The sequence below is a fragment of the Pogona vitticeps genome, chromosome 15 (assembly GCF_051106095.1).
Source record: "Pogona vitticeps strain Pit_001003342236 chromosome 15, PviZW2.1, whole genome shotgun sequence".
In the NCBI taxonomy this organism is placed as follows: Eukaryota; Metazoa; Chordata; class Lepidosauria; order Squamata; family Agamidae; genus Pogona; species Pogona vitticeps.
In genome coordinates this window covers 12,237,568-12,262,605 of record NC_135797.1, presented here as the reverse complement: position 1 = coordinate 12,262,605, position 25,038 = coordinate 12,237,568, and the positions used below count along the sequence as shown (strand labels likewise).

Genomic DNA, 25,038 nt, shown 5'->3' with positions numbered 1-25,038 from the left:
AAAGACCCTCTTGGAGGCTGTTTGGGTTTCGGAGAGATTCCGTTGGTGTTTTATGGAGAATCGAGTGGGTGGGATGAGAAAAAAAATATCTGGATCGATCAGCATGACGGGGTCTTATAGTGTAGTTTATTAATTGATCTAGCTTGTATAGCGCCTCCGTAGCGCACGTTTACCATGGAGCATTCGATCCGAAAAAACACAGTGTATGCTGATAAAACAGAATCCCGGAGCACAATAATTTTGCACGGATTAGATTTGCACATCTAATATGAATGGGTTTGCCTCCCCCCCTCCTTGGAACTGGCCAGCGTATTTCTCATTACACCTTGGCGTACTTGGTGAGAGCTGAAATGAGACCTGTTTTGTTATTTTCAGGTGGATGATTCTGGGGTGGGCCCCAAAATCCCTCAAGCCCTGGAGAAGATCCTTCAGCTCAAGGTGGCGCGTGGCGCTCTCCATCTTGCCGTTGCATCCTCACTTCCCTCCTGGCTAATCTCGGAGGCTGCCCAATGGGCCTTGAGGATTCCTGGGGACTTTCCCGGGTGATGCTCAAAGGAAGCGTTATAGATCACCCGTTATTAGAGGAGGCCCGCTTTTAGGGGCTCACGGAGTGTGACTGTGGCAACGGGAAATTTTCTCACCTGCCCCCTGATTTGCCGTTTAAGCTTCCGTGATTTGCCTTCAGGGCACGAGATTCTGTCCACGTCGGGTCCCTCGAACGCCACGTTTGGCAGAAAACGACATTTCTCCAGCCTTAAACGCAAGGCCCTCCATGACGGGTTGCCCACACTTCTGTTTGAGCGGGGATTCGAACCGAGATCTCCTGCATTCCCATCGCGCTGTCTCACCCCACCCCCTATGCCACGCTGCCGCCTTCTGATGACGTCACAAAGGGGAGGCCAACCCTTCTGTCTTTGGAAGGCTGGCTACCTTCCGTGCTCCAAGAGAGCCCCAGGCTTCGCGTTCTCCCCTGTGAGCAGGCAGGAAAGCGCTGGGAAGCGCTGGGCAGGCGGTATAGAGGGGGGGGGACGCTACCCAAGTCTTTAAGGGCGGTGAGCAGAAGGCTCCATCCACTCTGCCACCATGAATTATCTCACCGTCCCCACCATGCCTTCACTGCCTCAGATGGAAAAAATCCTGACCAAAGAGGATCAGGTCCCAACTGGGGCTCCTGGGACCTCCGCGACGCCCGTCGGCCAGGGGTCGGTGGTCTCTCTGTCCCTCCCACCCACTCAAGAACCGTCCACCCTCATGGCGGCCACCTCCATGATCTCCCACCCCACCAGCAGGTCCAGAGATTCGAGGACACACAGCAAGACCCATAAGAGCAGAAGAGGGAGCAAGGGGACGTATCCCACGCACCAGACGAAAGGTAGGATCGGGACCTCGCCCGCTTCGGGGGTCCCGTCAAGATCACTCCTCCAGGGCCTGGTTTTCCAGAGGGGAAAGGCCGCTGGAAACCAGCTTTTTCACCCAAAATCACTGAATCATAGAAAAGTGAAGTTGGAAGGGGGGACCTATAAGGCCATCCAGTCCAACCCCCTGCTCAAGGCAGGAAGACCATCCAAGCAGATCTGCCAGGGGGTGATCCAGGTTTTTCTTGAAGGCCTCCACAGCGCTGTAGCGCTCAATACCTCCCAAGGTCATGGGCTCCGTCGTCGTACGGCTCTAACAATTACGAAGTTTTTCCTGATCTTCTACTGAAATCTGGCTTCCTTTAACTGGAGCCCGTTGTTGCCTGTCCTGCACTCTGGGGTGATCGAAATAGACGTGTTGGCCACTTTTGTAGGGACGCTCTCGTGGGACAGAGCCCACGTCACCCTATCCATCCCATAAGGAATTCATTAATCTTTAGGATCCTATTACAGTGGCGCCTCTTTTAGACAGTTACCCCCGCATGACAGTTTTTTCGCTAGACATTGGCTTTTTGCGATCACTGTAGCGATTCACAAAACAGTGATTCCTATGGGGGAATTTTGCTGGACAATGTTTCGTCCCTGCTTCGCAAACCGATTTTCGCTGGACGACGATTTTGACAGCTCCCTCCCCCGCTTGCAAAACGGGTGCTTTCGGGACCTAAGCTTCGCAAGACAGCGATTTAAACATTCCAATGGGGAAATGCTTGTCGCTAGACGATGATTTCGCTAAACAGCGATTTCAGTGGAACGGATTATTATCGTCTAGCGAGGCACCACTTTTTTTAAATTTTTATTTATTTATTTATAACTATAACAAAAACAAATCATATACATAAAACATATACACTTACAACACAATAACAGTGTTCCCCACCACCATATACGGGACCTCTTGCCATATTCTTCTTTTTCTTCTTCTCATTCTTCTTCTTCTATTGTCTTCCTCTCCAGAACTGGATAGATTCTTGATTTGGAGCTGAGCAGCCGGTCAATGATTAAAATGATTAAAGAATTGATAACTAATCTAATAACAGCAGCTAGATTGATTATTGCTAGACAGTGGAAATTAAAGACTGAATTACAAACTGAAGAATGGTATAAAGAAATATGGAATATAGCATTAAATGATAAATTAACTTGTAATTTAAAGATGAAGAAAGGAGAGTTGAAAAAGAACAATTTTTATGTAATATGGGGCAAATTTTTGGAATATGTGTTAATAAGGGGAAAAGCGAGGCACCACTTTTGCAGTTTCTCCTTGTAACGGGCTCATGTGGCTTCCCTTCTGGAAGGAGCCCAAGTCGGTGAGTTGTGATCCTGGTCTTGGAGGTCTCCCCTCCTCGGTTGCGGCATGCAGCAGGACCAAGCCCTGGGCGTTATCCCCCATCCTGGATCAGAGACAGGTCCCTTCCTGTTGGAGCGTGGCCCGGAGAACAGCTCATGCGCTCAACAAGGGGCCAGATTGGGAGACTCTTGGGGGGGGGGGCAGAGTGCCTTGCAGAAGGGGAGCTGATCCCGAGCAAACCTCCCGTGGCCGGAGACCTGCAGAATAGGGTGAAGGAAAAGATGGCTTCCAGGCCCTTCCTAAAATATCCCCGTTGCTCTCGCAGGAGGGGGCAAAGGCCAGCACCACCACAAGCGGAAGCACCGGCGCATGACTTTACGGGAGCTGGTGAGCCGCGCTTGGCGAGAGACCGTCCCGTACCTTGTCGCCTTGCGGAGTATCATCTACAACCTCACGCAGTCCATGTTCTTTGACATCTTCATCGGCACGGTGGTAGCCATCAATAACATCTTGCTGGTCGCTCAGACGTTTGCGGTGGTGGAGATTCGGGGAGGTAAGCCAGTCATCAGCGTCGCCATCGATCGTCCGGGGAGGGACAGCTTCCCCGATCCGCATTTATTTCTTTATTTACACCCCGCTTTTCTCCTGAGAGGGACCCGAGGCATTGACGTCCGACAACGAAAAGGCAATCTTTCATAGCTAAAACCAGGAAGGGGGACAAATATTTCAAAGGACGTTAACGAGTATTGTATCAAAAACAGTAAATGAAATCCATATTAAGAAGAACTTTTGAAAAGCAGCAGAGCACAACAAACCCCCTTCATTCTGATGCTCGATTTTCCTTCTTCCATTTCCACACACGGTGCTGTGTTTCCCCCCCTCTAATAAACCTTTCGTGGCGTGGTTTGGAATAGAAAAGATCTCTTTGGCTATTCGGTGCCCCTTGCTTGCTGGTATAGGAACCTAGCATGGACCTTTTCGGTGTCGCTTGTTGTTGTTTTCACCCGTATTTATAGCGTCTGGCGTGAGTTTCTGTATCTTTTTTAAAAATTGGTTTTGTCATTTTGGGAACAACGTATCGAAAGGCTGTTTTTGTTGTTGGGTCGTCAAGTCACCTCCGGCTTCCGGCAAGCCTGTGAATCGCAGGTTTCCGGATCTCTTCCCCCCCCGTCAGCTTTTGAACCCTTTTCGGCCACTCTAAAAAGGAGTGGAGGGTTTTTTTGGGGGTAGGAAATATCTCTTTAGCTGCATGGGTGCCTCGGCCAGTCTCTCCTGCAGAGGGGACCCCCACCAGAGGACCCCTGGATCCAGAGGAGGAGGACGAACCCCCCCCCAGTCGAGAGACCCCACGTCCGGGCCCGGCATAGCTGGCCAAGCAAAAGAAGGAGGAAGGATCTGGTCCCTGGAAGGATTTGTTCCTTTCTGCGCTTGCGCCGTTGCTGGTCTGAAAGATGCTGGTGAACTCACTCTCTACGTTGTCACCGACTGTCCTTTTTAACCGTCCTTTTTCGGTGCACCCATAGTCTTTGTCTCCCTGAAGGGACGTTGAAATGCCCTCTGATTCCGAACACTTTGGTGGGCGTCCCAAAAGAGACAACTCGGGGGCTTTTCTCGTGGGCTGCCCACCTCGGTCTCCTCGTGGGCTGTCAAGTCACCTCCAACTCATGGCGACCCCATGGATGAGCCGTCTCCAAAATGCCCCCCTCCTCCACTGCCCAGCTCTTGCAAATTCAAGCCCGTGGCTTCCTGGAGGGAGTCGGTCCACCTCGTATTGGGGTCTCCCTAAAACCTAGCCAGGTAGAATCGCATTTTTTTCCCCACAGGGGCCAAGCCTTGCTGGGGACTCGAGGAGGCGTCGTCGTCATGCAAGAAAGGAACTTTCCCAAGCCGTCCTTAAGTCTCGGCTTCCTTTGCGGCTTTTCTCTGGGCTTTCGTGAAGGCTGAGCCTCCTTCGCATCACGCAGAACGAAAGCCTGCAGATTTTTAACAGTTGCAAGAGGGCAGGAAATGGTGGACTTATTAATTTGCTATGATCCTGTGTCTACAGCAGTGGAGAGAGAGAAGGGAGGTCCGTGCGGGTTTTGTAAAAAATCGATTTGTCGGCACAGGTCCTTGACTCAGGCAGCAAAATATCTTGGACTGCCGCGGCTTTCCTCGTAGAGAAAGACGGCGTCTCCTTCTCTCCTTGTTAACGGTTCTCTTCTTCTTCTTCTGACTTTCTAGAGTGGTTCTTCTCAGCTATGGATCCTGTCTTCCTTTCCGTCTACGTGGTGGAAGCGATCCTCAAGATAGTGGCCTTAGGCGTGGACTATTTCCGTGACCCGTGGAACGATACCGGTGGGTCTCGGTGGTCGGAGGGTGGATTTCTGAACAGGGGTCGTTCATTCTCAGATGGCATGGAAACACTGGGAGTGGACCTTTACAAGTAGACCCCAACCAAATAAATAAATAAAAAAATAGAAATCAGGTCTCAAAGTGAAAAATCAATTTGATTTGGTTTCCCTTGAATGCCAAAACTGTTGTACTGCATGTGGAATTCCATGTAAGTCCCAAAGTTGGTTCTGGCGACAGGGCAGGGGGAAATCAAGAGGCTACTGTGAAATCAGTGTTTTGGTGTTTTCTTGCTTGTTTTCAGAAGCAAAATGCTCTAACACAATTTGTCTTGTGCAGAAAGGCAGTTCCTTAGGGTTTCTGTAAGGGGAACTCTCCCTTTAAATTACAGGCTTTCTACTTCCACTTTGGACAACTAAGAGCCACTAGCTTTGCAAAATACCTGCTCTTCGCTTGTCAATTTGAACCAATTCGGCTGTCTGCTTCATGGGCTTTCCTTTTTTGGTTTGGGGATGGTCATGATGTGCTCTTCGGCTTCATAGCCTCATGGCTTGTACCTAACCATTAGCTTCTACAACCAGCACATCTTTGAATTAGGATTGCACTCTATATCAAGGGAGAACAAATGGTATAAATAAGCCCTTATACCAAAATTTAAAACCTACGTATGTGTCCAAGGAAAGAGATAGGATTCCCTTTGACTCATACAGTTCGTGGTTGGGATGTATTAAAACCTTTTTTCTTTTTTTTTGCTTGGAAAAGCTATTTGTTTCTTTGCCTTAGGTGATAAGAGATATTTTTTCTGAACTGAGGAATTATGCTCCAATGCACTCTGCCCATGCTCAGGAGAGGTTTCCTGCTTCTGTCAGCTTAACCGTGAGCAAGGCTAGCAGCTGCACTGTCTAATCTCACAGGCTGCGAGCGTTCACTTGTGTTTGTTTTTTCCTCCTCCTCCTCCTCCTTTCCTCCCGGCCAGATTTCTTCATCATGATCATGACGGTGCTGGATTTTCTGCTGCCGTTGTTCATCTCCTCCAGGCAAGGGAATCGGGGCAACACTGTGACCCTTTTCCGCGTCCTCAAAATCTGCAAAGGGATCCGCGCCATCCGCGCCATCCGCTTCCTACTCACGCTCCGGTCAGCGCCTAGTCTGTAGATCCACCAGTGCTTTAATGAGTTGAAAGAAATGTGTCTGGGACATCCTTTGATGGAGGAACTGTGTAGCATTATATGCGATCACGGTTTCTAGTGCCATGACATTCTGCTTCCTGTGATAGACCTAGAGCCTCTGGAATTATTATTATTATTATTATTATTATTATTATTATTATTATTATTATTATTATTATTATTATTATTATTATTATTATTATTATTATTATTATTATCATCATCATCATCATCATCATCATCATCATCATCATCATCATCAGTCACTACTACTACTACTACTACTAGCCATGTTAGTTTTAGGCATCTAAAGGATGTACTGTACTGTACATAGCATGGTCTCTGGCGCCTTCTAGTGGCCAGTTCTGGTAACTTCACCATTAGAAATGTATTTCGGGGGGATTTTTCGCATCCTATTTAAAATATTCTCCAGCCATGGGCAAGCAAAGCAGCAGAGACCAATGAGGCGGGTAAGGGGATCCGACTGTAGTGATTTCCAAACGCTGGCCTCCGACACCCTTCCCAGCCTTGTCCATATGACTGCCAAGCCCTCTTTATCATGGGATGGTTTCCCCTGAAGTTTGGAAAGTTCCTTTTTTTGGGGGGGGGGACTACCTTTCCCAGTCCCTGCTGGCTAGTGGACTGTCGGGGCTGTCCTACGAATCGTTTGTTTCCCTGAATTTCTGGACAAATTGCCCTCCTTGCTTGGCCAGAGAGATAAGGTAGACCTTCTCCCCCCCCTGCTCAACTAACCATCTGCCGGTTCGTTTGTTCGCCTCTGCAGGGTGATGGAAAACGTTCGAGAAGTCACCAGTACGTTTATGCTGTCGTGCCAGTCCATTGGGGCCATCATCATCGTCATGTTTACTTTACTCTGTATCCTTCCCAGGAGGAGTGGATGGGTGGTCAGGAGGGAGAGAGAAGCATCAAAACATGATGAACAAAAAGGAATAAAATACAGTGGTGCCTCGCTAGACGATGATAATCCGTTCCACTGAAATTGCTGTTTAGCGAAATCATCGTCTAGCGAAGAGCACTTCTCCATTGGAATGCATTGAAACCTGTTTAATGCGTTCCAATGGGGAAGAATCGTCGTTGTCTAGCGAAGATCGGCCATAGGAAAGCCGCTTTGCGAACTGCCGATCAGCTGTTTAAATCGCTGTCTTGCGAAGCTTAGGTCCCAAAAACACCCTGTTGTGTGAGCGCGGAGGGAGCTGTCAAAATCGTCGTCTAGCGAAAATCGATTTGCGAAGCAGGGACCAAACACTGTCCAGCGAAATTCCCCCACAGGAGTCACTATTTTGCGAATTACTATAGCGATTGCAAAAAGTCAATGTCTAGTGAAAAAACTGTCATGAGGGGTAACTGTCTAGCGAGGCGCCACTGTATATGGTGAATCTTATTGAAGGCAGCCTAGGATGGGGTGCCTCTGTCTTTTGGGGGGGAGGCTGCGTCAGTGTAGCGCTACTTATTAAATCCAAGGAAGTTCAACCTTCTTTCTTTTTCATATTGCCATTTTAAGAGAAGAAAAGAAAAAGCCCAAATCCAGCTTCGCTTTTCAACCCAAAACAAAAGATCATTTTGTTCCCAGTGACCCCCATTCTCCCGGGTAATGTTCCCAAACAGAAGGCATTTTTGAGCCAAAACCGCGGGGGACGTAACGATGGACCTCAAAACTTTTCGACAAGGAAAACACGGATGTGTCCCTGTATAAGGGGTGGACCCCTCGGTTACTCTCCCTTTCAATAAGCTGGAAAACCTTCCCTTTCGCTGCCTGTCCTACCTCGTAGGGTTATTGTGCCGTTCAAGCAGGAGAGGAGGAGAACCGTGGTTCCCCCCCCCTTGGGAACATTGGAGGGGGAAAAGGCAGGTGAGGAGGAGGTGGGGAAAAAAACCCCTCCAATCTTTTTATTCCTTAACGCTCCCCGTCCGCCCCTCAGTCATGTCCTCAGTCGTGATGCGCGACATGTTCTGTGACGCCGACCCGGCACATTTCGGAGATATTTTCAAGACCATCTTCACCCTGTTCCAGTTATTCACGCTGGACGACTGGTCCCTGATTTACCTGACCTGCTACGATGCAGGTGGGAGAAGCCGAGAGGCTGCCGGCGTTTCTCGGTTCGAGAAGTCCTTTGGCGTCAGGAAAAGGGCCCAGATCCCAAACCCATGTCGGGCCCTTTCTCGGTGCCTGCCGTGGGCTGGTGGGCCACCCCGTGGCTTGTTTCGAAGGCCACGGCGGCGTGGATGGTCCTGCCCTCACCGTGTTCCTTTTCTCGCTTCCAGGGGCCTGGTACGTCATCATCTTCCTCATCGTCTACATCCTCGTGCAGTACTTTCTGCTTCTCAAGTAAGCGCATGACAGGATTCTCCCCATAGGCTAAAGATGTGTGTGTGTGTGTGTGTGTGTGTGTGTGTGTATTTGGTAGTCCAAAACCCCCATTTGGCTTCCCTCTGCGTCAGACGACGGCTCCCAGCTTATGTCAACCTTTGCCTCAGGCCCATGGGTGTTGTAGTCCAAAAGATCTGGGGTGGGCTGGGGGCTGCCCCCTCGGGGACATCCAAGCGATGTGACTTCCCCCAAAGGGGGGGGGGGAAATAACTTTTGGAACGATCACGCTCACAATCCACTAGCCAGCACTGGATGGGATCCGGAGTCCAGAAAATTCTCTCCCCCCGCCCCACCCGTGGGCTGTCCAGAGACGTCCGAGGATCGAGAAAAGACTCTTGATGAAATGGCAAGAGAACATTCATTTACGTCTCGCCTATCGCGGCTTCTCCCTAAGGAGAGTCTACCAAAGCTGCCTACATTGCCTTCTCCCCCACCCACCCCAACAGACTGTCCTGGGAGGTGACATCCAAAACATCTGGAGGGCCAAAAATCCACATCTGCCAGCTGTGTCCCTTTCTCTCTTGCAGCCTGGTGATTGCAGTCCTGGTCGATAATTTCCAGGTGGCGCTGCTTAAGCGCCAAGAACTGCAGAAGCAGAAGGTGAGTGGGACTGTGTGACCCGCCCCCCCCTTGCAACCAAAATGTGCATGTCTCCCCAGGGTTGTTCCTGCGGTGCTGCGTGTATAGAGTTAATGTCGTGGGTGGGTAGGCTGATCAACGGGGGGGGGGAGGAATTAATCCTCATTGATTCAATGCATGGGCTGTATTTATGGGGGTTGTCTAACAGCAATGCCTAAACAAATCTCGGTTGCAATTCAATACAGTCGGACTCCTCTATCCATGGGATCGGTAGCCGTGGCTTCACTTATCCGCAATCTGGCAATATTAAAAATAATTTTTTAAAAAAAACCAAACCTAGAAATATGTATTTTCATGATGTATTTACAGAGCTCATCACTAGAGGGAGCCAGAGAACATGCTATGTATTCAGCATCATCTCTGGCTCCCTCTACTGGCTAGTTCTGGTAATAAAAGTCAAAATCCTTTTTTTCTGGATTTTTTATTTTAGCTTGCTAAAAATCCTCTGCCGTCCCCTTCTCCTCTTGCCTTCGCATTTTCCCAACATCAGGGTCTACAAGATGGGTTTGCTATCTTTTGCTGCCGTCTAGTGGAATAAAGAATATTTGGAGCCTTTTTTAATTTCCAAAACGTCAACTTTTTAACACTGGGGAAGTCGTTGTGCTTTGCCACCCGAAGGGCACAGAAACACCGGCCGTGGTAATCAGAGGATTGCCACAATCATCATCTTCAAGAGCAGGGGTGGGATAGTGAGATGGCTTAGCCTTTTCTCTTCGTAGCTTTTCTTTAGCTCTTTCGGTTGGGCTCAAAAACGTCAGAAAATATCAAAAACTAAATCAAAGTAAAAACCTAGAAGTCTAGATCCCCACTTCTAACAGGGATTTTTCAACTGGGTACCTAATTTTGGAGTTAGGTGCAAACGGTTGGTCTTGGAGGTCTCCGGGATCAAAACGGCACATTTTTTAAAAAAATTCTGACCGTATATTTTTTCTCCCCCTTCCGGCTGTCACGGGGTCAGACCAGGGAAGGGGTTAGGGTCGGGCTACCTGCGCTCCGCAGGCCAGGCTTCGCCATCATCCGTTTTAAGATCAGATGAGAAGGACAGGTGACCAAGTTGCTGACTTATGTGTTTGTGGTTTCTCTCCCCCGAAATCGACAGAAGCTGATCCAGCCGGAGGACAGCACAAAGGAGGACGGTCCTTCTAGCAAGCCAGCAGGTGACCCTGCCATGGGGTTTATCTCGGGGCGGGGATATTGGATGCTCAATGGATTGCCTTTGCGGCACGTAAGGAGCAAATTCTCAAAGACGCCCTGTAATTGAGAAAAGCAAGACCAGCTGGTCTGCGGACCCAGAGCGACTTTCTCCTACGATTGCCTAAAAGACCCTGAAATTTTGGGGCACGGGGCTTGGAGATCAGAATTTTCCAGGAGAAAAATTAGAATTTCTCCAAAAAAAATTTCTGATGGCAAGCTGGCAAAGGTCAGATCAGACATGCAAGGAATTTCGTTTTTTGGATTTTTTTAAAACAACATTCCCCATCGGAAGGACAGGTCCTCTCGACAGCTCAGACAAATCGATTCTTGAAATCAAGGATGCGGGAAAAGGAAGTGAACCCACAACGCTTGTTGTTGTTGTTGTTTTAAACCTGCTCGCTGGTCTGTTTGTGTCCTCCCCATCACAGAGAAGGGGAAAAAGAGAGAGGAACGCGAGGAAGAATTCTTTAGGCGGATGGTCATGGAAAAATACGGGAACCTCGAGTTGGCCGAGAGGTGAGCGGGATCCGGGCCGGCCCAACCAACAGCAAGGACTGGTTGCAAAGAAAAGCTTGCTTGCTTGTGTGCGTGTGTGAGAGAGAGAGAGAGGGAGGGGGAGAGAGAGAGAGAGAGAGAGAGAGAGAGAGAGAGAGAGAGAGAGAATATTTAGTTATCAGGGAATTGCGACAGTTTAGATGTCATCATCCTCCTAGAACGGCAGAGCCGGAAGGGACCCTCTGGATTATCAAGGAGGCCCAGCGGGGGAATCGAACTCGCAACCTCAAAACCACGGAGCTCTAGGCGCTTGATTCCAGCCGGTGATGAGGGGCTGATGGGCCTCGGAGTCCGACACCATAATAAATTCTATGAGAATGCATATTGCATTCTTCTGGGGCTTAAGCCTGACCGTGGACAGCTCACAACAAGGAAAACGAGCCACACAATGCAATTCGCATCCGAATCAAACATAATAAAAAAACAAGGATTGTCGGAGCCAACAATACAGAAGCACCGCATTTAAAAACCCTACTTATCTCACCATCCGAGGCCTGCGATTTGAGAGTATTTGAAATACAAATTTAAAAAACTACACCCACCAAAACCTAGTGGAGGAAGTTTCTCTCCCAGCCCTAGATAAGATTAGTTTTCTATGTCAAGTAGAACATATTGAACATCCCATAAGTTCTTGGGGTTTTTTTTCCCTTTTATTGAGTAAGCCCAAGGAAGAGAATATACGGATGTCTGTCCAACGACCTGTTTTTAAAAACCAATAAAAAGCTTACGATCCTAAACTTAAAAAAACCCCCTAAGAATGGATGTATGAATATATCAATGTTCTAATATAACTTTTTTAAAAATTTAAGTTCTATCAAACTTGAGTTATTAGAAGGCTAGAACAAAGGATGTGAACCACCCAGAATAGTCCTATATGCACCAATGGGGTGGTATATGAATGAAGGAAGGAAGGAAGGAAGGAAGGAAGGAAGGATGGAAGGATTTGGGAGGCTCTGATGTCCTCCAGGGGAAGTGGAGAAGAATCTTAGCAAACAGGAGCTAGAAAGCCAGGGATTTTCCTTAAAACCTCTCACCGTTTCCTTGCTTCAGGGAATGGCAGCTTCTCTACAAGTACTTCCAGCTGATGACCGCGATCGAGACCCATCAGCAGCAGTTCCATTCTCAGTCGTCCACCACGGACAAGATCCTGGATACTTTCTTTGAGGTGAGGGGCCCTCTTGAGGTCATGAAGATGTTCCCCCCCCCCAGGCCAGCTTCCGGGGGATATGGTCTGGATAACTGCCTTTTTCCTTCAAACGTCCTGCGGGTCATCTTATACGCTTCGCCCGTCAGGATCTCTGGAGGGGAGGAGAAATAGGTAGAACGAGGGATGAAACCGGGTGACCTCGGGCCAGTCACAATGTCTCAAGCCTGCCAACCTCGCAGGGTGGTTGTGAAGAGACAGCAGAGAGGGAGGAAGCCCGAGGCCTTGCCCTGAGTTCCGTGGAGGAAGAGACAGGATGTGAATGTGACCAACGAATCATAAAAAAATGCTTTCCGAAAACCTAGTGTCCACGATTAGCGCTCCTCCCAGTCTCAGCCTGCATGTCTATGATGGGAGTTGTAGTCCAAACAGGCTGGGGAGGACGGGACTTCATCCAGCAAGCTTGCAGTTGCAAAAGGCTGAGTCTTGTAGGCCGCGATTCCTTCCGGCAAAGCGACCAGTTGCTGAGTGGGTGAACTGCTGATGATTTGAAAAAGGGAAGGGGCCCTTGGTTGTTTCTGCAATTTAATTCAGGGGAAAAACCCCAGAATCTAGTGACAGAATCCATGCATGCTGTGTGTCCGCAGCTGCTATGGAGACCCAAGAATGGCCGTCTGCAACAAAGGTCAACGGTAGAGGAGTAGGAAGGGTGTAAAGCCTCAGAATAGCAACCTCCGTGTCAACCAAGCAGTTGCTTAGCAAGAGGGAGGAAATCCTCAGATATAGCTGGCGGTTAATCTCTTGAGAAACTTTCTCGTTGCTTTTTACATTCATTACAGCGCTAGATGAAGGATACAGAGGGCAGTCGTCCAAAATCATTTGCAGCCACTGGATTAAAAAAATGAAATAAATCACTTTGTTCCGTGTTTATCCCCCCCCCCGCCTCCTCTTTTCAGACAGCTCAACAGGATTACCCCCCGAAGTAATGGACAGAAAGACATTTCCGTGGTGCCGGCAAGAGGCAATTTCTGCCTGCTCTTTGTGGTTTACTATTTTCATTCATTGCTTCCTTTTGGGGGAATAGTATTGGTATCTATTTAGGGTATATGTTAAATGATTTGTGTATGAAATAGATTTTTCAATAAGGTCCAACACAGCCATCTGCTTTAGGGATTTTTCCCCCCTATTCAATTAAATTAATTGAAATAAGGCAAAACGGTCCAGAACATAAGAGGACATACATGTAAAGTAAAGGCACTTGTTGGTTAATAAATGAGGTCTTGGCGCAAAGGACGTAGAGTCTTCTCTGGCTTGCATGGAGCAGTTCCGTCAGTGTTCTTTGGCCCCTATACTCCGAGGCAGAATGGAGTCCGGTCCCGTCCTACGTAGGGCAGGGAATAGGTGTCTATCCCGCCCCCCCCAGCGCCCCACAGTCTCATCTAGCTCCAGGGGCGTCCAGTTGGGGCAGCCACCCGTCAAAGGGTCACGCTGGCCTTGTCCGCATCTCTGGGTTGCCTCCCCCCGGCACACCCGCTTTGGGTGGGAGGCCGTTCCGTTGCTTGCCCCTTTCGGGTCTGGGCTGGGCCAGCCTGGGTCGCTCCCCTCTGCTGACTTAGGAGGGTGAGCGGGGATGGTGAGCAGTCGTTGGGGTTAGGGGCCACCGGTGGGTTGGGGGTCCCCCTTTCCTGGGTGGCGGGTCGGGGGTCCCCCTCTCTGGGGTGGTGGGTCGGGGGTCCTCTTTTCTTGGGTGGTGGGTTGGGGGTCCCCCTCTCTGGGCTGCCAGAGGTCCCCCCCTCGGTTCGTTTTTGGTGGAGGGGATGCCCTCGTTCCCCCAGGATGCAAAAAACCGAGGGCTCGGGTCACAAAGGGGCAAGTGCCCCCCTCCGGCCGATGCTTTAGCAAAATTGTATATATTGACAGGATTTGCCCCCAAACCCTTGACGAGTCTAAACGCTTGCAGCATCTTCATAGAGGAAGGGCAGAGGAGAAACCGCTCCAGATGTTCACAGATGTTGGAACGGCCCCTCCTCACGTTCTCTAGTAGGCCTTGCGTGCCTTCCAGTGGATTCTGCCCTCGGTCGACTCTTTCCAGGGTTTTCCAGGCAGGCCGAGGCGCACGTGCAGCTAAAGAGATATTTCCTACCCCCCAAAAAACCCTCCACTCCTTTTTAGAGTGGCCGAAAAGGGTTCAAAAGCTGACCGGGGGGGGGGAGGGGAAGAGATCCGGAAACCTGCGATTCACAGGCTTGCCGGAAGCCGGAGATGACTTGAAGGCCCCACAACAAAAACAGCCTTTCGATACGTTGTTCCCAAAATGACAAAACCAATTTTAAAGAAAGATACAGAAACTCACACCAGACGCTATAAACACGGGTGAAAACAACAACAAGCGACACCGAAAAGGTCCATGCGAGGTTTCTATACCAGCAAGCAAGGGGCACGAAAGGTTTATACCTCGTGGGAAAAGACTATTTTAAACCAATGTCTTAACAGAAGCAGGGGGTGAAAGAAGCAGACGGGCCGAGTCAAGATAGGAAGGACCCAGAAGGCTTCCCTTAGGGTTCGAGTTACTCTCTGCTCATCCCTCCCCTCCTTATCTCGGCTGCTGAACCCATCTGCCCCAGGAGTGGACAAATGGCCCGGTTCCCCCCTTTCTTCCTTCCTCCCTCCCTGTCCCCCCAAGTCTCCTCCCACCCTGGTCCAAAACAAAGGGCAGAACAGGACCCATCCTTCCCTTGATGGCCCATTTCTTGTCCGGTGGTAAGAAAACCCCATCCACAGAATAAAAAGACCTCTTTGGCAGAGGTGGTGGTGAAGGCTTCTGGGAGTTGTAGTCCAAGAACATCTGGAGGCCCAAGGTTGGGGACCACTGCCCCAAACAAAAGGACAACTGACTTACAATGGGTCCAAAGAAACCACACCATACTCAGCAACAGAGACCTTAAATGAAAAACCAAGCTCCTTCACAGAGTTTGGTGGACCTCGTGTGGAAAAATGCTTATTAAGGGTCGAATCTCCAGATTACAGAACTGATATGAGATCTGTAGGAATAGAGGAGTCCAATTAGCAAGACAGACAGACCTCTCACGCTGTAATTTAACAGAATATTTGGCCCAGAACCACGAGAATGCCCTTAAAACATTTCCCCAAGGTGGCCCTCAAGCCTGGCCTGGCTGTCTGAAATGAACATCCAGGTTTCTCCTGCAGGGTGGAGAGAATCTGGTCCAGCGTGGATCTGATTTAAATCAAAGTACTTTCAATCATTATTTAAACTTTACACCAGATTTTTAAATGATTTATATTTTACCTTATTTCCCCGAAAATATGATGTAACCTGGAAATAAGCCCTAGTACAGTATGATTTTTCGGGATGCTCGTCATATAAGCTGTACCCGAAAAATAAGCCCCAGTTGAGTGAAACCCTGTCTTCCATCCGTGTGCAGCCACCAGAAGAAGAGGATTGTATTTGAATAAACGTAGATTGTACATGGAAAAAAAATAAAGCATCCCCTGAAAATAAGCCCCAATGCGTTTTTGGAGCAAAAATTAATATAAGATCCTGGCTTATTTTCGGGGAAAGAGGGCAAAAATCAATTTTCAGAAAGAACCTGATCAAAATAAGGGAGTTTTGTGGGCTCATACATATTACCTCTCTTTACGCTGTCCTTCCCTCCCAGCAGTTAGCAGCATGAAGTACAGCAAACAGTTCCAGGAGAGAAATCAACAACACATCTTCCGACGAAAGGGCAGCAAAGCAGATACTTCCTTTGCAATGTGCAATGTCTTAATTAAATTTTTTTATTTGTTTATTTTATTGTATTTATACCCCGCCTATCTAGTCATTTTGACCACTCTAGGCGGCTTACAACATAAAGGATAACAAGTTCAAGAAAAATTTATAACAATAAATACACGGCAGAATCCACAGAGAAATTCATATCGAAAGGGAACAGCCTGAAATTTTGGTCATTATAAACTCCAAATGGCATGATACTCCGTAAGCCATAAGTTTTACCGCAGAAAGCTTTGCACCTCAATCCAGATGTTGCTACATGAACTCTTGCGCTCATGTTACAAAATGGCTGGATTTTACACGTTGATTTTGAAAGGTCAATAATCATAAAAAGAAAGAAAGACATGCAAAACAACATACTTCACTTTAGCTTGGAAATGGCATGGAAAAAATTATAATTTTCAGCACACAAACTTCCCTAGCCTTGCAGTACCGTTCGAAGTCAATGAATGCAGAAGCCAAACGTTCAAAAGCCACAGCATCCTCCAACCTCAGTTTAAGCTTTGATTTCTTCCTGGGATGACTAACGGTATCCTGAATGATTCGCCTCGTGCACAATTAAGCGACGGTACTTCCCACACATACTAGACTCGATTCCAAAGATATTTGACTTTCTTAGCTGCCCGCATCCCTTCAGACAAAAGGGCCCTTTAGAATACTTAACATTTTTGCTCTAACATGAATAAAGAATGTCCATCTCGGTTCTTACCTTCCCTCTGGACCAAAACATGGATCGCCATGCGAGCCATCACAGGAAATGTCTCCAAATTCTCCCCCCCCAAGTTTCAAGCCGCCATCCTGGAAGGGGGGCTGCCGGGGAGACCCGGGGGTGGGGGCTGCTTGGTGAGCCTCAGCAGTGCACGTGGGCCGGATCCAGGCCCCGTCGGGTCAGGACCACCTCGTCCTGCAGGCGAGCCGGTTGAGCAAGCCAGCAATGGGCTGAGCAGGCCTGGTGAGAAAAAGGGACATTTTATAAAGAGGATGAGATGGATGATGGGGTGGGGGGGGTGAGAGGGAGAGAGAAAACCCTCCCCAGCCCGTTAAGACTCTGGCTACGGAGACGGGCTATGGAAGAGGCCACCCGGCACGGCTCACACTTCCACAGAACAACCGCCTTCTGCTGTGTTTCCTCAACAGCCTATATTTGTTTTTTAAATTGTGGGACACAGCCGGTCGGAAAGCACCCCGGGGGGGGGAGGGTGTGCCCCCGTTGCCCCCTTTCCATAGGAACCGCCTAGAGTGGCCCATTGGTCCAGATAGGCGGGGTACTAATCAAATCAATCAATCAATCAATCAATCAATCAATCAATCAATCAATCAATCAATAAAATATGGGCAACTCTGACCAAGCTGTTGGTGGTTTTCAAAGGAGTCGCCTTGTTAAGTTTGTCTGAGCCTGCTGGCAAAGTGAAAAGAGGAAAATAAAGGGGGGGGGGAGGAAAGGACAAAAAATATATATATATTGTGGCACTTGAACACGTTGGGTGCCATGCCAGTTTTGATGGGCAAAAGTCCATTTCTTCAAACACCAAACCAAGTATGGCTGGTGTGTATAATAATAATAATAATAATGATAATGATAATGATAATAATAATAATAATAATGATAATGATAATAATGATAATAGTAATAATAATAATAATAATAATAATAATAATAATAATAATAATAATAATAATAATAATAATAATAATGATAATGATAATGATAATGATATAGTAATAGCAATTTTACTACACCTATATAATATATATTATATTATGTGTATTATATATAATATAATATATATAATAATTATTATAATAATTTTACTGCACCTGACATCAAGGGAAGGAGGGAAAATGAAAAGAGGAAAACACGCACACACATATATATAAACTGCCTCAATCATCCCTCTTCAACATCATCCCTCTTGTGCTTCCATGAGAAGGACTGGACTGGATAAATTATAGAGAGTCCCTTGCAGTTCTGAGGATGATGAAGGTGATTCCAGGTCTAATTCCTACTATCTATAATGTCTTCGCTTCACAGTATTTCAAGCAGGAATCTCTACCTTTTCCTCTCCGTGCAAATTCATTCCCCATTCCCGAGTTTACTACCACCCCAAAATAAAAAATAAAAAAATACTGTGTGTACACTACAAGAGAGCCTCGGAACCAGTTAAAAACTACAGCTCCCAGAAATCATTGCGCCACCCTCCCTCCCTCCTTCCCTCCCGCCGGGGAGGTCCTGCTTCCTGATTGGTCCGGGGGGACGGCTCGCGCCATCGCTTCCCCTTTGCGACGATTGGTCCTCTGCCCAGAGCGCCCTTCCGGCTTGTTGGGCGTCGCGCGCCTGTGTCGTTGCACGGCCGCGATTGGTCGAGAGCCGGTCGCTTCCTCCTGACGCCACCCCGCGCGCTGTCCGTGGCGGGGGAGAAGAAGGCAAGATGGCGGCGGAGGGGCCCTCCGAGCCCCCCAAGGCGGGGGAGATGCCGTTGCCGGGATACGCGGCCTGGTCTCCCCATGAGCTGCAGGCCAAGCTGGCCGAGATCGGGGCGCCCACGCAAGGTGAGGGGGGGTGTCTGCGGGCCGAGGGGAGGCCTTGGGGCCCGGCCGAGGGTTGGGGGGCTTCTGAGGGGGCCGGGAAGGATCCCGAGGGCCCCCCCCCATCCGAGGCAGCCTGGCCAGTGGTGTGGGGATGATGGGAGTTGGAGTTGGCGAGTCCCAGGTTCTGTGGACACAGAGGGCGTGGAAGGGTTGGGTTCCAGCCAAGGTGGGCCTCGGGAGCCCTTCGGGGGCTTTTGGGACTGGGGGAGTTCAGGGGGGGCTTTTGGGGGGTCTCTGGAGGTGGAGCCTGAGGTTGGGGGGGGTTCGAGTCCACACACACCCCACATCTGTGCCCATCGGGGAGCCAGGGCGGCTCCCATCATCGAGACAACCTCCCCGGTGCTTTTAAAACACCATATTTTTATTAAAAAAGAAAGAAAAGCAGTTAAAACAGACCTCAAGATTAAAACCGGGGTTTAAAATTAGCATTGAAACCTAGTGGGAGCTTATTATGGGTAGATGGGTGGTTGAGGTCCTCTGGGTATGGAGCCCGAGGTTGTGGGTTCGAGTCCTCCCCGCCTCCCCCCCCCCACTGGGTCTCCTGGAAGAGAAGAGCCGGCCTGGGGGGTGGCCTTGGGCCGGGGAAACGGCTTCCGAGTCGGGTCTCCCTGGAAAACCCTGAAAAGGGTTGCCCTAAATCAGAGCTGAATTTGACAGCACATGATAATCCCACAATGCCCCCCCCCCCCATCATGAGGTATCTCGACTTAGGGGAATTCTGGGACGAGAACATCCTTAAAATTGTGTTTGCTCACCTCTTCAGTGATGAGAATTCTTCTACCCAGAGGTGTTGGGGTCTCTGCCTGTGTAGCTCAGTTTGTGGATGCTGTTTATTGTTTTCTCTTGTGCTGTGGAGACTGGGTAGCCTTAAAGAGGACTCTGTATTCTTCTTTGATCCTTTTTTGCATTGATCGACTCGTCCTGGCTAGCTTTGAATACTAAATAAGTGATGTGAGCTGCCTTGGGTCATTTTTAAGGAGAAAAGCGGGATAGAAATATTTTAAATCAATTATGTTGTCTTTTATCTGTCTGATGAAATGGTAGGATAGAAATATAAGCAGTAAAAGAATGCACTTGGTGCTCACAATGGGGTGCATTTATAGTATCCATCACAAGAGACAGCCTAGCTTCTGCTCAAATAAATGATAGGCTTCAGTCCAGCAGTCTAAAAGCTACAGTGTATTGGGGCTCAGTTGCTGCAGCCACGTGCATGGAAGTGCATAGCATTCCTTACAGACAAGTGCACAGGCTTGGGAAGAACAGGGGAGCCTCTGTGTTTCCTCCGTGCTCAGCATAGCTAGGATTTAGGCTACCAAAGGAGGAAGCCTTCTTCAGCAAACATGGAAATGCAGCAGGTTATTAAAGGTGAAGTGGAATGCTTCATCCTTCCTCAGCCAACCACAGTTTTTTAAGTCAAAGTCTAGTTGTGTCTTTCTGCTCACTTATCGGAAGATCTTAACCTGGATGAGAGTCACTATGGTACCATACCATATTAAAGAAGGAATTTTTACGTCCAGTTTCTAGACCTCATTGAGACATGAAGGTCACTGGGTGGCCCTGGGCCAGTCACTGCCCCCCCGCAGACCAATCTACGTCACAGATTGTGATGTGGGTAAAGTGGGCAAGTGGGAGGAAAGCCATGTGTGCTACCTTAAATTCACTGGAGAAAAAGCCGAATATTGAAGAAATCAACAGATACAAGTGATATAGAGCAACTGATAAGTGACATCTTTTTTTCCCCTTCCAGGTAGCCGTGAGGAGCTGGTGGAACGTCTGCAAACGTACACGCTTCAGGTGAGCCTTTATGTCTGATGCTTGTAGAAGGCGATGTGTTCTGTTGCCAGGTGTGCATGTGTGTGAACTCTGATCTTGGCCACCTACTTGAGGATTAAGGTGTGTGTGAAGCTGTCTGGGGATCAGCCTCACGTGGGGGTAGGTATTGTGAGCCTGATGTTGCTCAACGGGTCCATCTCCAGAAGACCAGGGGAACGTCAGGAGTGAAGACGACATCTGGGTTATGAAAGACAGGCTGTCTGGAGGGCTGCAGGTCTCTGTTCAACAGAAAGTGCCTTTCGGGTGGTGAAATCCATGCAGGAGGGTTTAATGAATTGCTGGCCTCTTGTGCATCTCCACGCATTATTGTTGATTTGTAGTTTGAGATGCCATTCGTTTTATCCCCATCCATGCAAGTGGCACCAAATGTTAAAAGTTTAACTATGGAAGGTCTGAAGTCTATGAGCAGCGAGTCGGCCGTTATAAACAGTAAGAGCCCCGTTCTACGTCCACCATGCACAGGCTCTCCTTTAACCATTTCCTTCGTAGACCCACCAGAAGGTCAAGATCTTCTGCTCCCCTCTGCTTCAAATAATTAAGAGTGCACCCTTCTGTTTGAACAAGCATATAATTCTGAGTTAATTTTTTGTTTTCTAGACGGGGATAGTGCTGAACAGACCCGCTCTGCGGGGAGATGATGGAGACAAGCCCGCCCCACCTCCGATGCCAGGACAGGTGAGTCACTTGTCCGCTAAGACCACCTTGGCCGCATTCATAAGATCAGAGGGCTTTGGGGACAGCAATAGTTCAGTGGTAGAACCTACGCGGGCTTGCAGAATCGTCCCAGTCCATTTCCTGGCGGATGTGAACCAGCTGCATTGGTGTTCTGCCTGGACTGCAATTTGTAGCTAGCGCCGCTATATTTATTTTTGGGATTTCAGTCTCACAGCACAGTGTGTCTCCGACCCTCTTTTCAGCGTTTGCCACCTCTCTGTTTCTCACAGCTCCCTGGAATGCCTCTGCCCCCGCCCCCGATGGGCATGCCCCCGATGCAGCCACCTCCACCCCCGCCTCCCCCTGGCATGGGCCTCAACTTCCCGATGGGCGTAGGACCCCCTCCGCCGCCACCTGGCATGGGCCCGCCCCTCCGCATGCAGTCGGTGGATCCTTCCGCGTTGCCCGAGGAAGAGCGGTTGAAGCTGGCCCAGCAGCAGGCCGCCATGTTGATCCAGCAGGAGGAACGAGTCAAACAGGTAATGATGATGTATAGATTTCCTTTTTTTGCTGGAGGGAAGGAGAGCGAAGAGGGGTCTGGTGACCGTGGAAATGAGCAAGACCAGGCCCAGCCGGGACTAGACTTGCTGTGGTCCCTCAGTTGCCTCTTGAACTGGGCCAGGGGTTGTGATCGATGGTCTGTAAGGTTGCTGAAACATTGCGTGAAGTCCCAGCCCCATGGGGTGTAAGGGTTCCAAAAGTGTGCTTTGGAGGGAAGTGTTTCCCGACACCTCTGGATGGCCGGGGAGGCCGTTGTGGTTGCCTTTGCTCTTTCGTGGCTTTAAAATGTTGCCCTGCCTTTCGGCTTCTCGGACAGCGGTGAATCGTGCCGACCCTCCCGGCTGAGCTCCTTCCCACATTGCTGATGCTGCTGCTGTTGGTTTTTTGCTGGTCTCCCTGCAGGTTTGTTGTCGTGGCTGTTGTTGCCGCCTGCCTAGTGTCTGTTGATCACAAGGCTTTTTCCTGGCTAGTCTCCGTTGCTCTTCCTGCAGCCAAACTGTATGGCCCTCTCAGAGTACAGTGGTGCCCCGCATAGCGATGGTAATCCGTTCCGGAAAAATCATCGCTATCCGGATTTGTCGCTATGCGGAACTAAAAAGCCCATAGGAATGCATTAAACCCCGTTTAAAGAGTTCCTATGGGCTTAAAACTCACAGTTATGCGAAAATCCTCCATACGACCGCCTATTTCGCTGCCCAGTAAGCGAGGAAAGGGCACGAAAACTCTGCGGGCGGCCATTTTGGAACCGCCGATCAGCTGTTTTTAAAACATCGCTATGCGAAAATCGGTAAGTGAAACAGCTTGCCGATCATCGCAAAGCGATTTTTTGCCATTAAAAAGATCGCAATGCGATCGCTTTTGCGACCACAAAAAACAAATTGCTATGCAGATTCTTCGTTAAACGGGGCGCTCGTTAAGCGAGGCACCACTGTAATCGTTCCTTTGGAGTATAGTTTTAAAAGGCAAATCCCCTTAGGCAGGCAGAAGCCGATCAACCCCTGGCCCCGGGAGCTGGTGTGAGAATGGCCTGGATTAGATCAAGGAGCCAAACAGGTAGTTGAAGAGAGAGAGAGAGAGAGAGAGAGAGGCCAAGCTTTATTTATTTCAGAGCCTGACAGGAGTCTTGGTGTGTATATGTCACAAGTTTGACTCCGTGGCCGAATTGAATGTGGCATGGAAGAGCCAGGGCTGAATCTCAGCGGTCAGATGCCTGTTTGGCACGTGGGAGATTCCCCAGCATTTCAGATGGGGCTAGGAAGGAGATCTGGACGCTTGGCAGTCAGAAATTTATAGCCTGATGCCTTTTTAGATTTTGGACTCTGGCTCCCCCTCAACGCCAGTGGGGCAGGCTGAGTGGGGCTTTTGTTGCCGAAAAGATCTGGAAGAGGTCCCAGGTTGCTTCTCCTCCCTTTAGCCAGGATTGAACTCCGTAGACTCCTGGACTAACTCTGCACGAGGCCTTCGGATTGGCTTCTTAATCAGAATCATGAGGACTAGGATCTTTAGCTTTCGGGAGAGGATCATAACTGAAAGCAGAGTGCATGTTTTACCTTCAGAAAAGTCCTCCGGTGTAGTCCTTTGAGGAAGGGCAGGGAGTCACCCTGGCTAGGCAGAGGCAGCCCAGCCGTTCCGTAAGAAGGATTTCACTCCCTGTAAGAGTGCTTCCTGCCTCTTTGTACTGGGCTCAGTCCGGCTTCTTCTCCCACCTCCTCAGGCTGCTGCTCTAATGGAACAAGAGCGTCCGCAAGATATGTCCAAGCTGACCCCTCCTGTAGCCAGAGCTTCCCCGGATGTGGGGTCAAGACCTCCGGGGTTGCCAAGAGGTAAGTTCCCTGGGTTGAGAGAAGGAAGCAATCAGTCGTGTTGGGGAGTGCTCGTTAATTCACGGAAGACAAGTAGCATCTGAACGTGCTACAGACGTCTTCTGTCTGTGTAGGGGATTAAATGTCAGCGATGGATTCCCTTTTGAACAAAGAGCATATTTCGGGCAAGGCGATCCCAGACTCGGCCCTCTCTTCGGTTTTTCAGAAAATAAACTTCCCTGGAGGAAGAGGTTACCCACTGTATTCCATCTTTTTTTTCCCAGTGCAAACTAGATACAAGAGATGCAGTGGCTGATTTTTAAACCTTTTTGTCCCTTTCAGTCCAAAGAGGTCCCGGAGTATCGTACCGTGTAATCTGTAGAAATCCACTCCTGCCTGTGAGCTTACAGTCTTTAAAAGAAATCTCCCCCCCTTTTTTTAAAGACATGGTGGACTTCTATTCCTGTTAAACCCTAGGTGGTACGGCCAGGGGGTGCTAAACTCCAGAATGCCTGTGGAGGACCTAAAGTTGAAAAGTAACGCAGATGGGAAGGGAAAAGCTCACAGAGGTTAATGGACTGACCCTTTCCCCCAGCTTCTCAAGCGTTGCAACCTCAGAACCTCTCATTTGGGGGATTGTTGAACGGAAGGGGCCTTCAGCCTTGGAGGCTGTTTGCCAAAATAGGGCAGGAATCTGAGGGAATCAGAAAAGCAAAGTTTCTCGTCACTCAAAGTGTGATCCCTCGAACTCTGTACCAAGGGAAGTCAAAAAGCCTCTTTGGCTTTTGAGAAGCAGTGGAGAATTTTTCCTATTGTGGGACTGTCAGCATAGTTTCACTTACAGTGGACCCTCTACTTAAGGAATTAATCCATATTGGAATGGTGGCTGCAAGTCAAAAAGTCTGTAAGTCGAATCTCCATTGACCTACAATGCACTGAAAACCAATTAATCCCATAACCAGTGGTTTTTATTCTATTTTTATTCCATTTTGGTTTTTTTCTAGTCTGTAAGTCGATTCTCAGGCTGCAAGTCGGATCTAAATTTTGCAGCCAGAGAAGTCTGTAACTCGAAAAGTCTGAAAGTCGAGCCATCTGTAAGTCGAGGGTCCACTGTATAGGCAAAATTGAGCTTTAAAAGCCACCTGTTCCCCCCCCCCCCCGGCCTGGCATTGTTGTTGTTTAGTCATTAAGTCATGTCCAACTCTTCGTGACCCCATGGACCAGAGCACGCCAGGCCCTCCTGTCTTCCACTGCCTCCCGCAGTTGGGTCAAAGTCATGTTGGCCGTTTCGATGATCCTGTCCAACCATCTCATCATCCTCTGTCATCCCCTTCTCCTCCTTAAAACTCCCAGGTTGGGGGCGGTGAGAAAACCTGACAACAGTGGCCAGCTCGAGGACGGTGTGTCTTGCTTGTTTGTTCTGGAAAAACTGTTTTTTCCCCCTCCTTTTTCTAGGGAATCCCTCTGTGGGTTCATCTAACAGCATCCCGGGTCCAAGGCCCCGTGGCCCCCCTCCTCCGCCTGGAGAAGACAGTCGAGAGGTGGGTGTTTATCATGGGGGGGGTGTGTGTGCAAGAGAGTGGCTGGAAGAGAGACATGATCTAAGGACTTGCGATGGGGGAGGAAAGGCCTTCACTGGATTCTACACCTGGTTTAGGCCAGTTCAAACAACTTGACAGGGC

At 49.1% G+C, this 25,038-nt stretch overlaps 2 protein-coding genes and 1 long non-coding RNA gene across 3 annotated transcripts in view; 2 read left to right on the top strand and 1 right to left on the bottom strand.

The window, feature by feature from the left end:
- Window positions 1-635: 635 nt before the first annotated feature.
- On the top strand, window positions 636-13,414 carry LOC144584887 (cation channel sperm-associated protein 1-like). The gene is made up of 12 exons (XM_078382106.1): window positions 636-1,372; window positions 3,029-3,256; window positions 4,927-5,040; window positions 6,011-6,170; window positions 6,988-7,079; window positions 8,144-8,287; window positions 8,487-8,550; window positions 9,120-9,192; window positions 10,331-10,388; window positions 10,854-10,941; window positions 12,031-12,145; window positions 13,081-13,414. Exons 1-12 carry the CDS (start codon window positions 1,084-1,086, stop codon window positions 13,108-13,110), a joined length of 1,455 nt encoding a protein of 484 aa, XP_078238232.1. The 5' UTR covers window positions 636-1,083; the 3' UTR covers window positions 13,111-13,414.
- Window positions 2,195-18,129, bottom strand: LOC144584894 (uncharacterized). Its single transcript, XR_013539368.1, has 3 exons — window positions 17,972-18,129; window positions 16,627-16,866; window positions 2,195-3,402 (listed from the first exon to the last, which is right to left on the bottom strand). It is a non-coding gene; the product is annotated as an uncharacterized LOC144584894 (long non-coding RNA).
- Window positions 18,130-18,304: 175 nt separating this feature from the next.
- The window catches only part of SF3B2 (splicing factor 3b subunit 2), a 43,939-nt gene continuing 37,205 nt past the window's right edge, over window positions 18,305-25,038 (top strand). Inside the window, exons 1-4 of the mRNA XM_078382101.1 lie at window positions 18,305-18,467; window positions 20,254-20,300; window positions 20,937-21,014; window positions 21,284-21,532. Of these exons, the coding sequence (XP_078238227.1) occupies window positions 18,347-18,467; window positions 20,254-20,300; window positions 20,937-21,014; window positions 21,284-21,532 (495 nt within the window). The 5' untranslated portion in view covers window positions 18,305-18,346. The remainder of the gene's footprint in view (window positions 18,468-20,253; window positions 20,301-20,936; window positions 21,015-21,283; window positions 21,533-25,038) is intronic.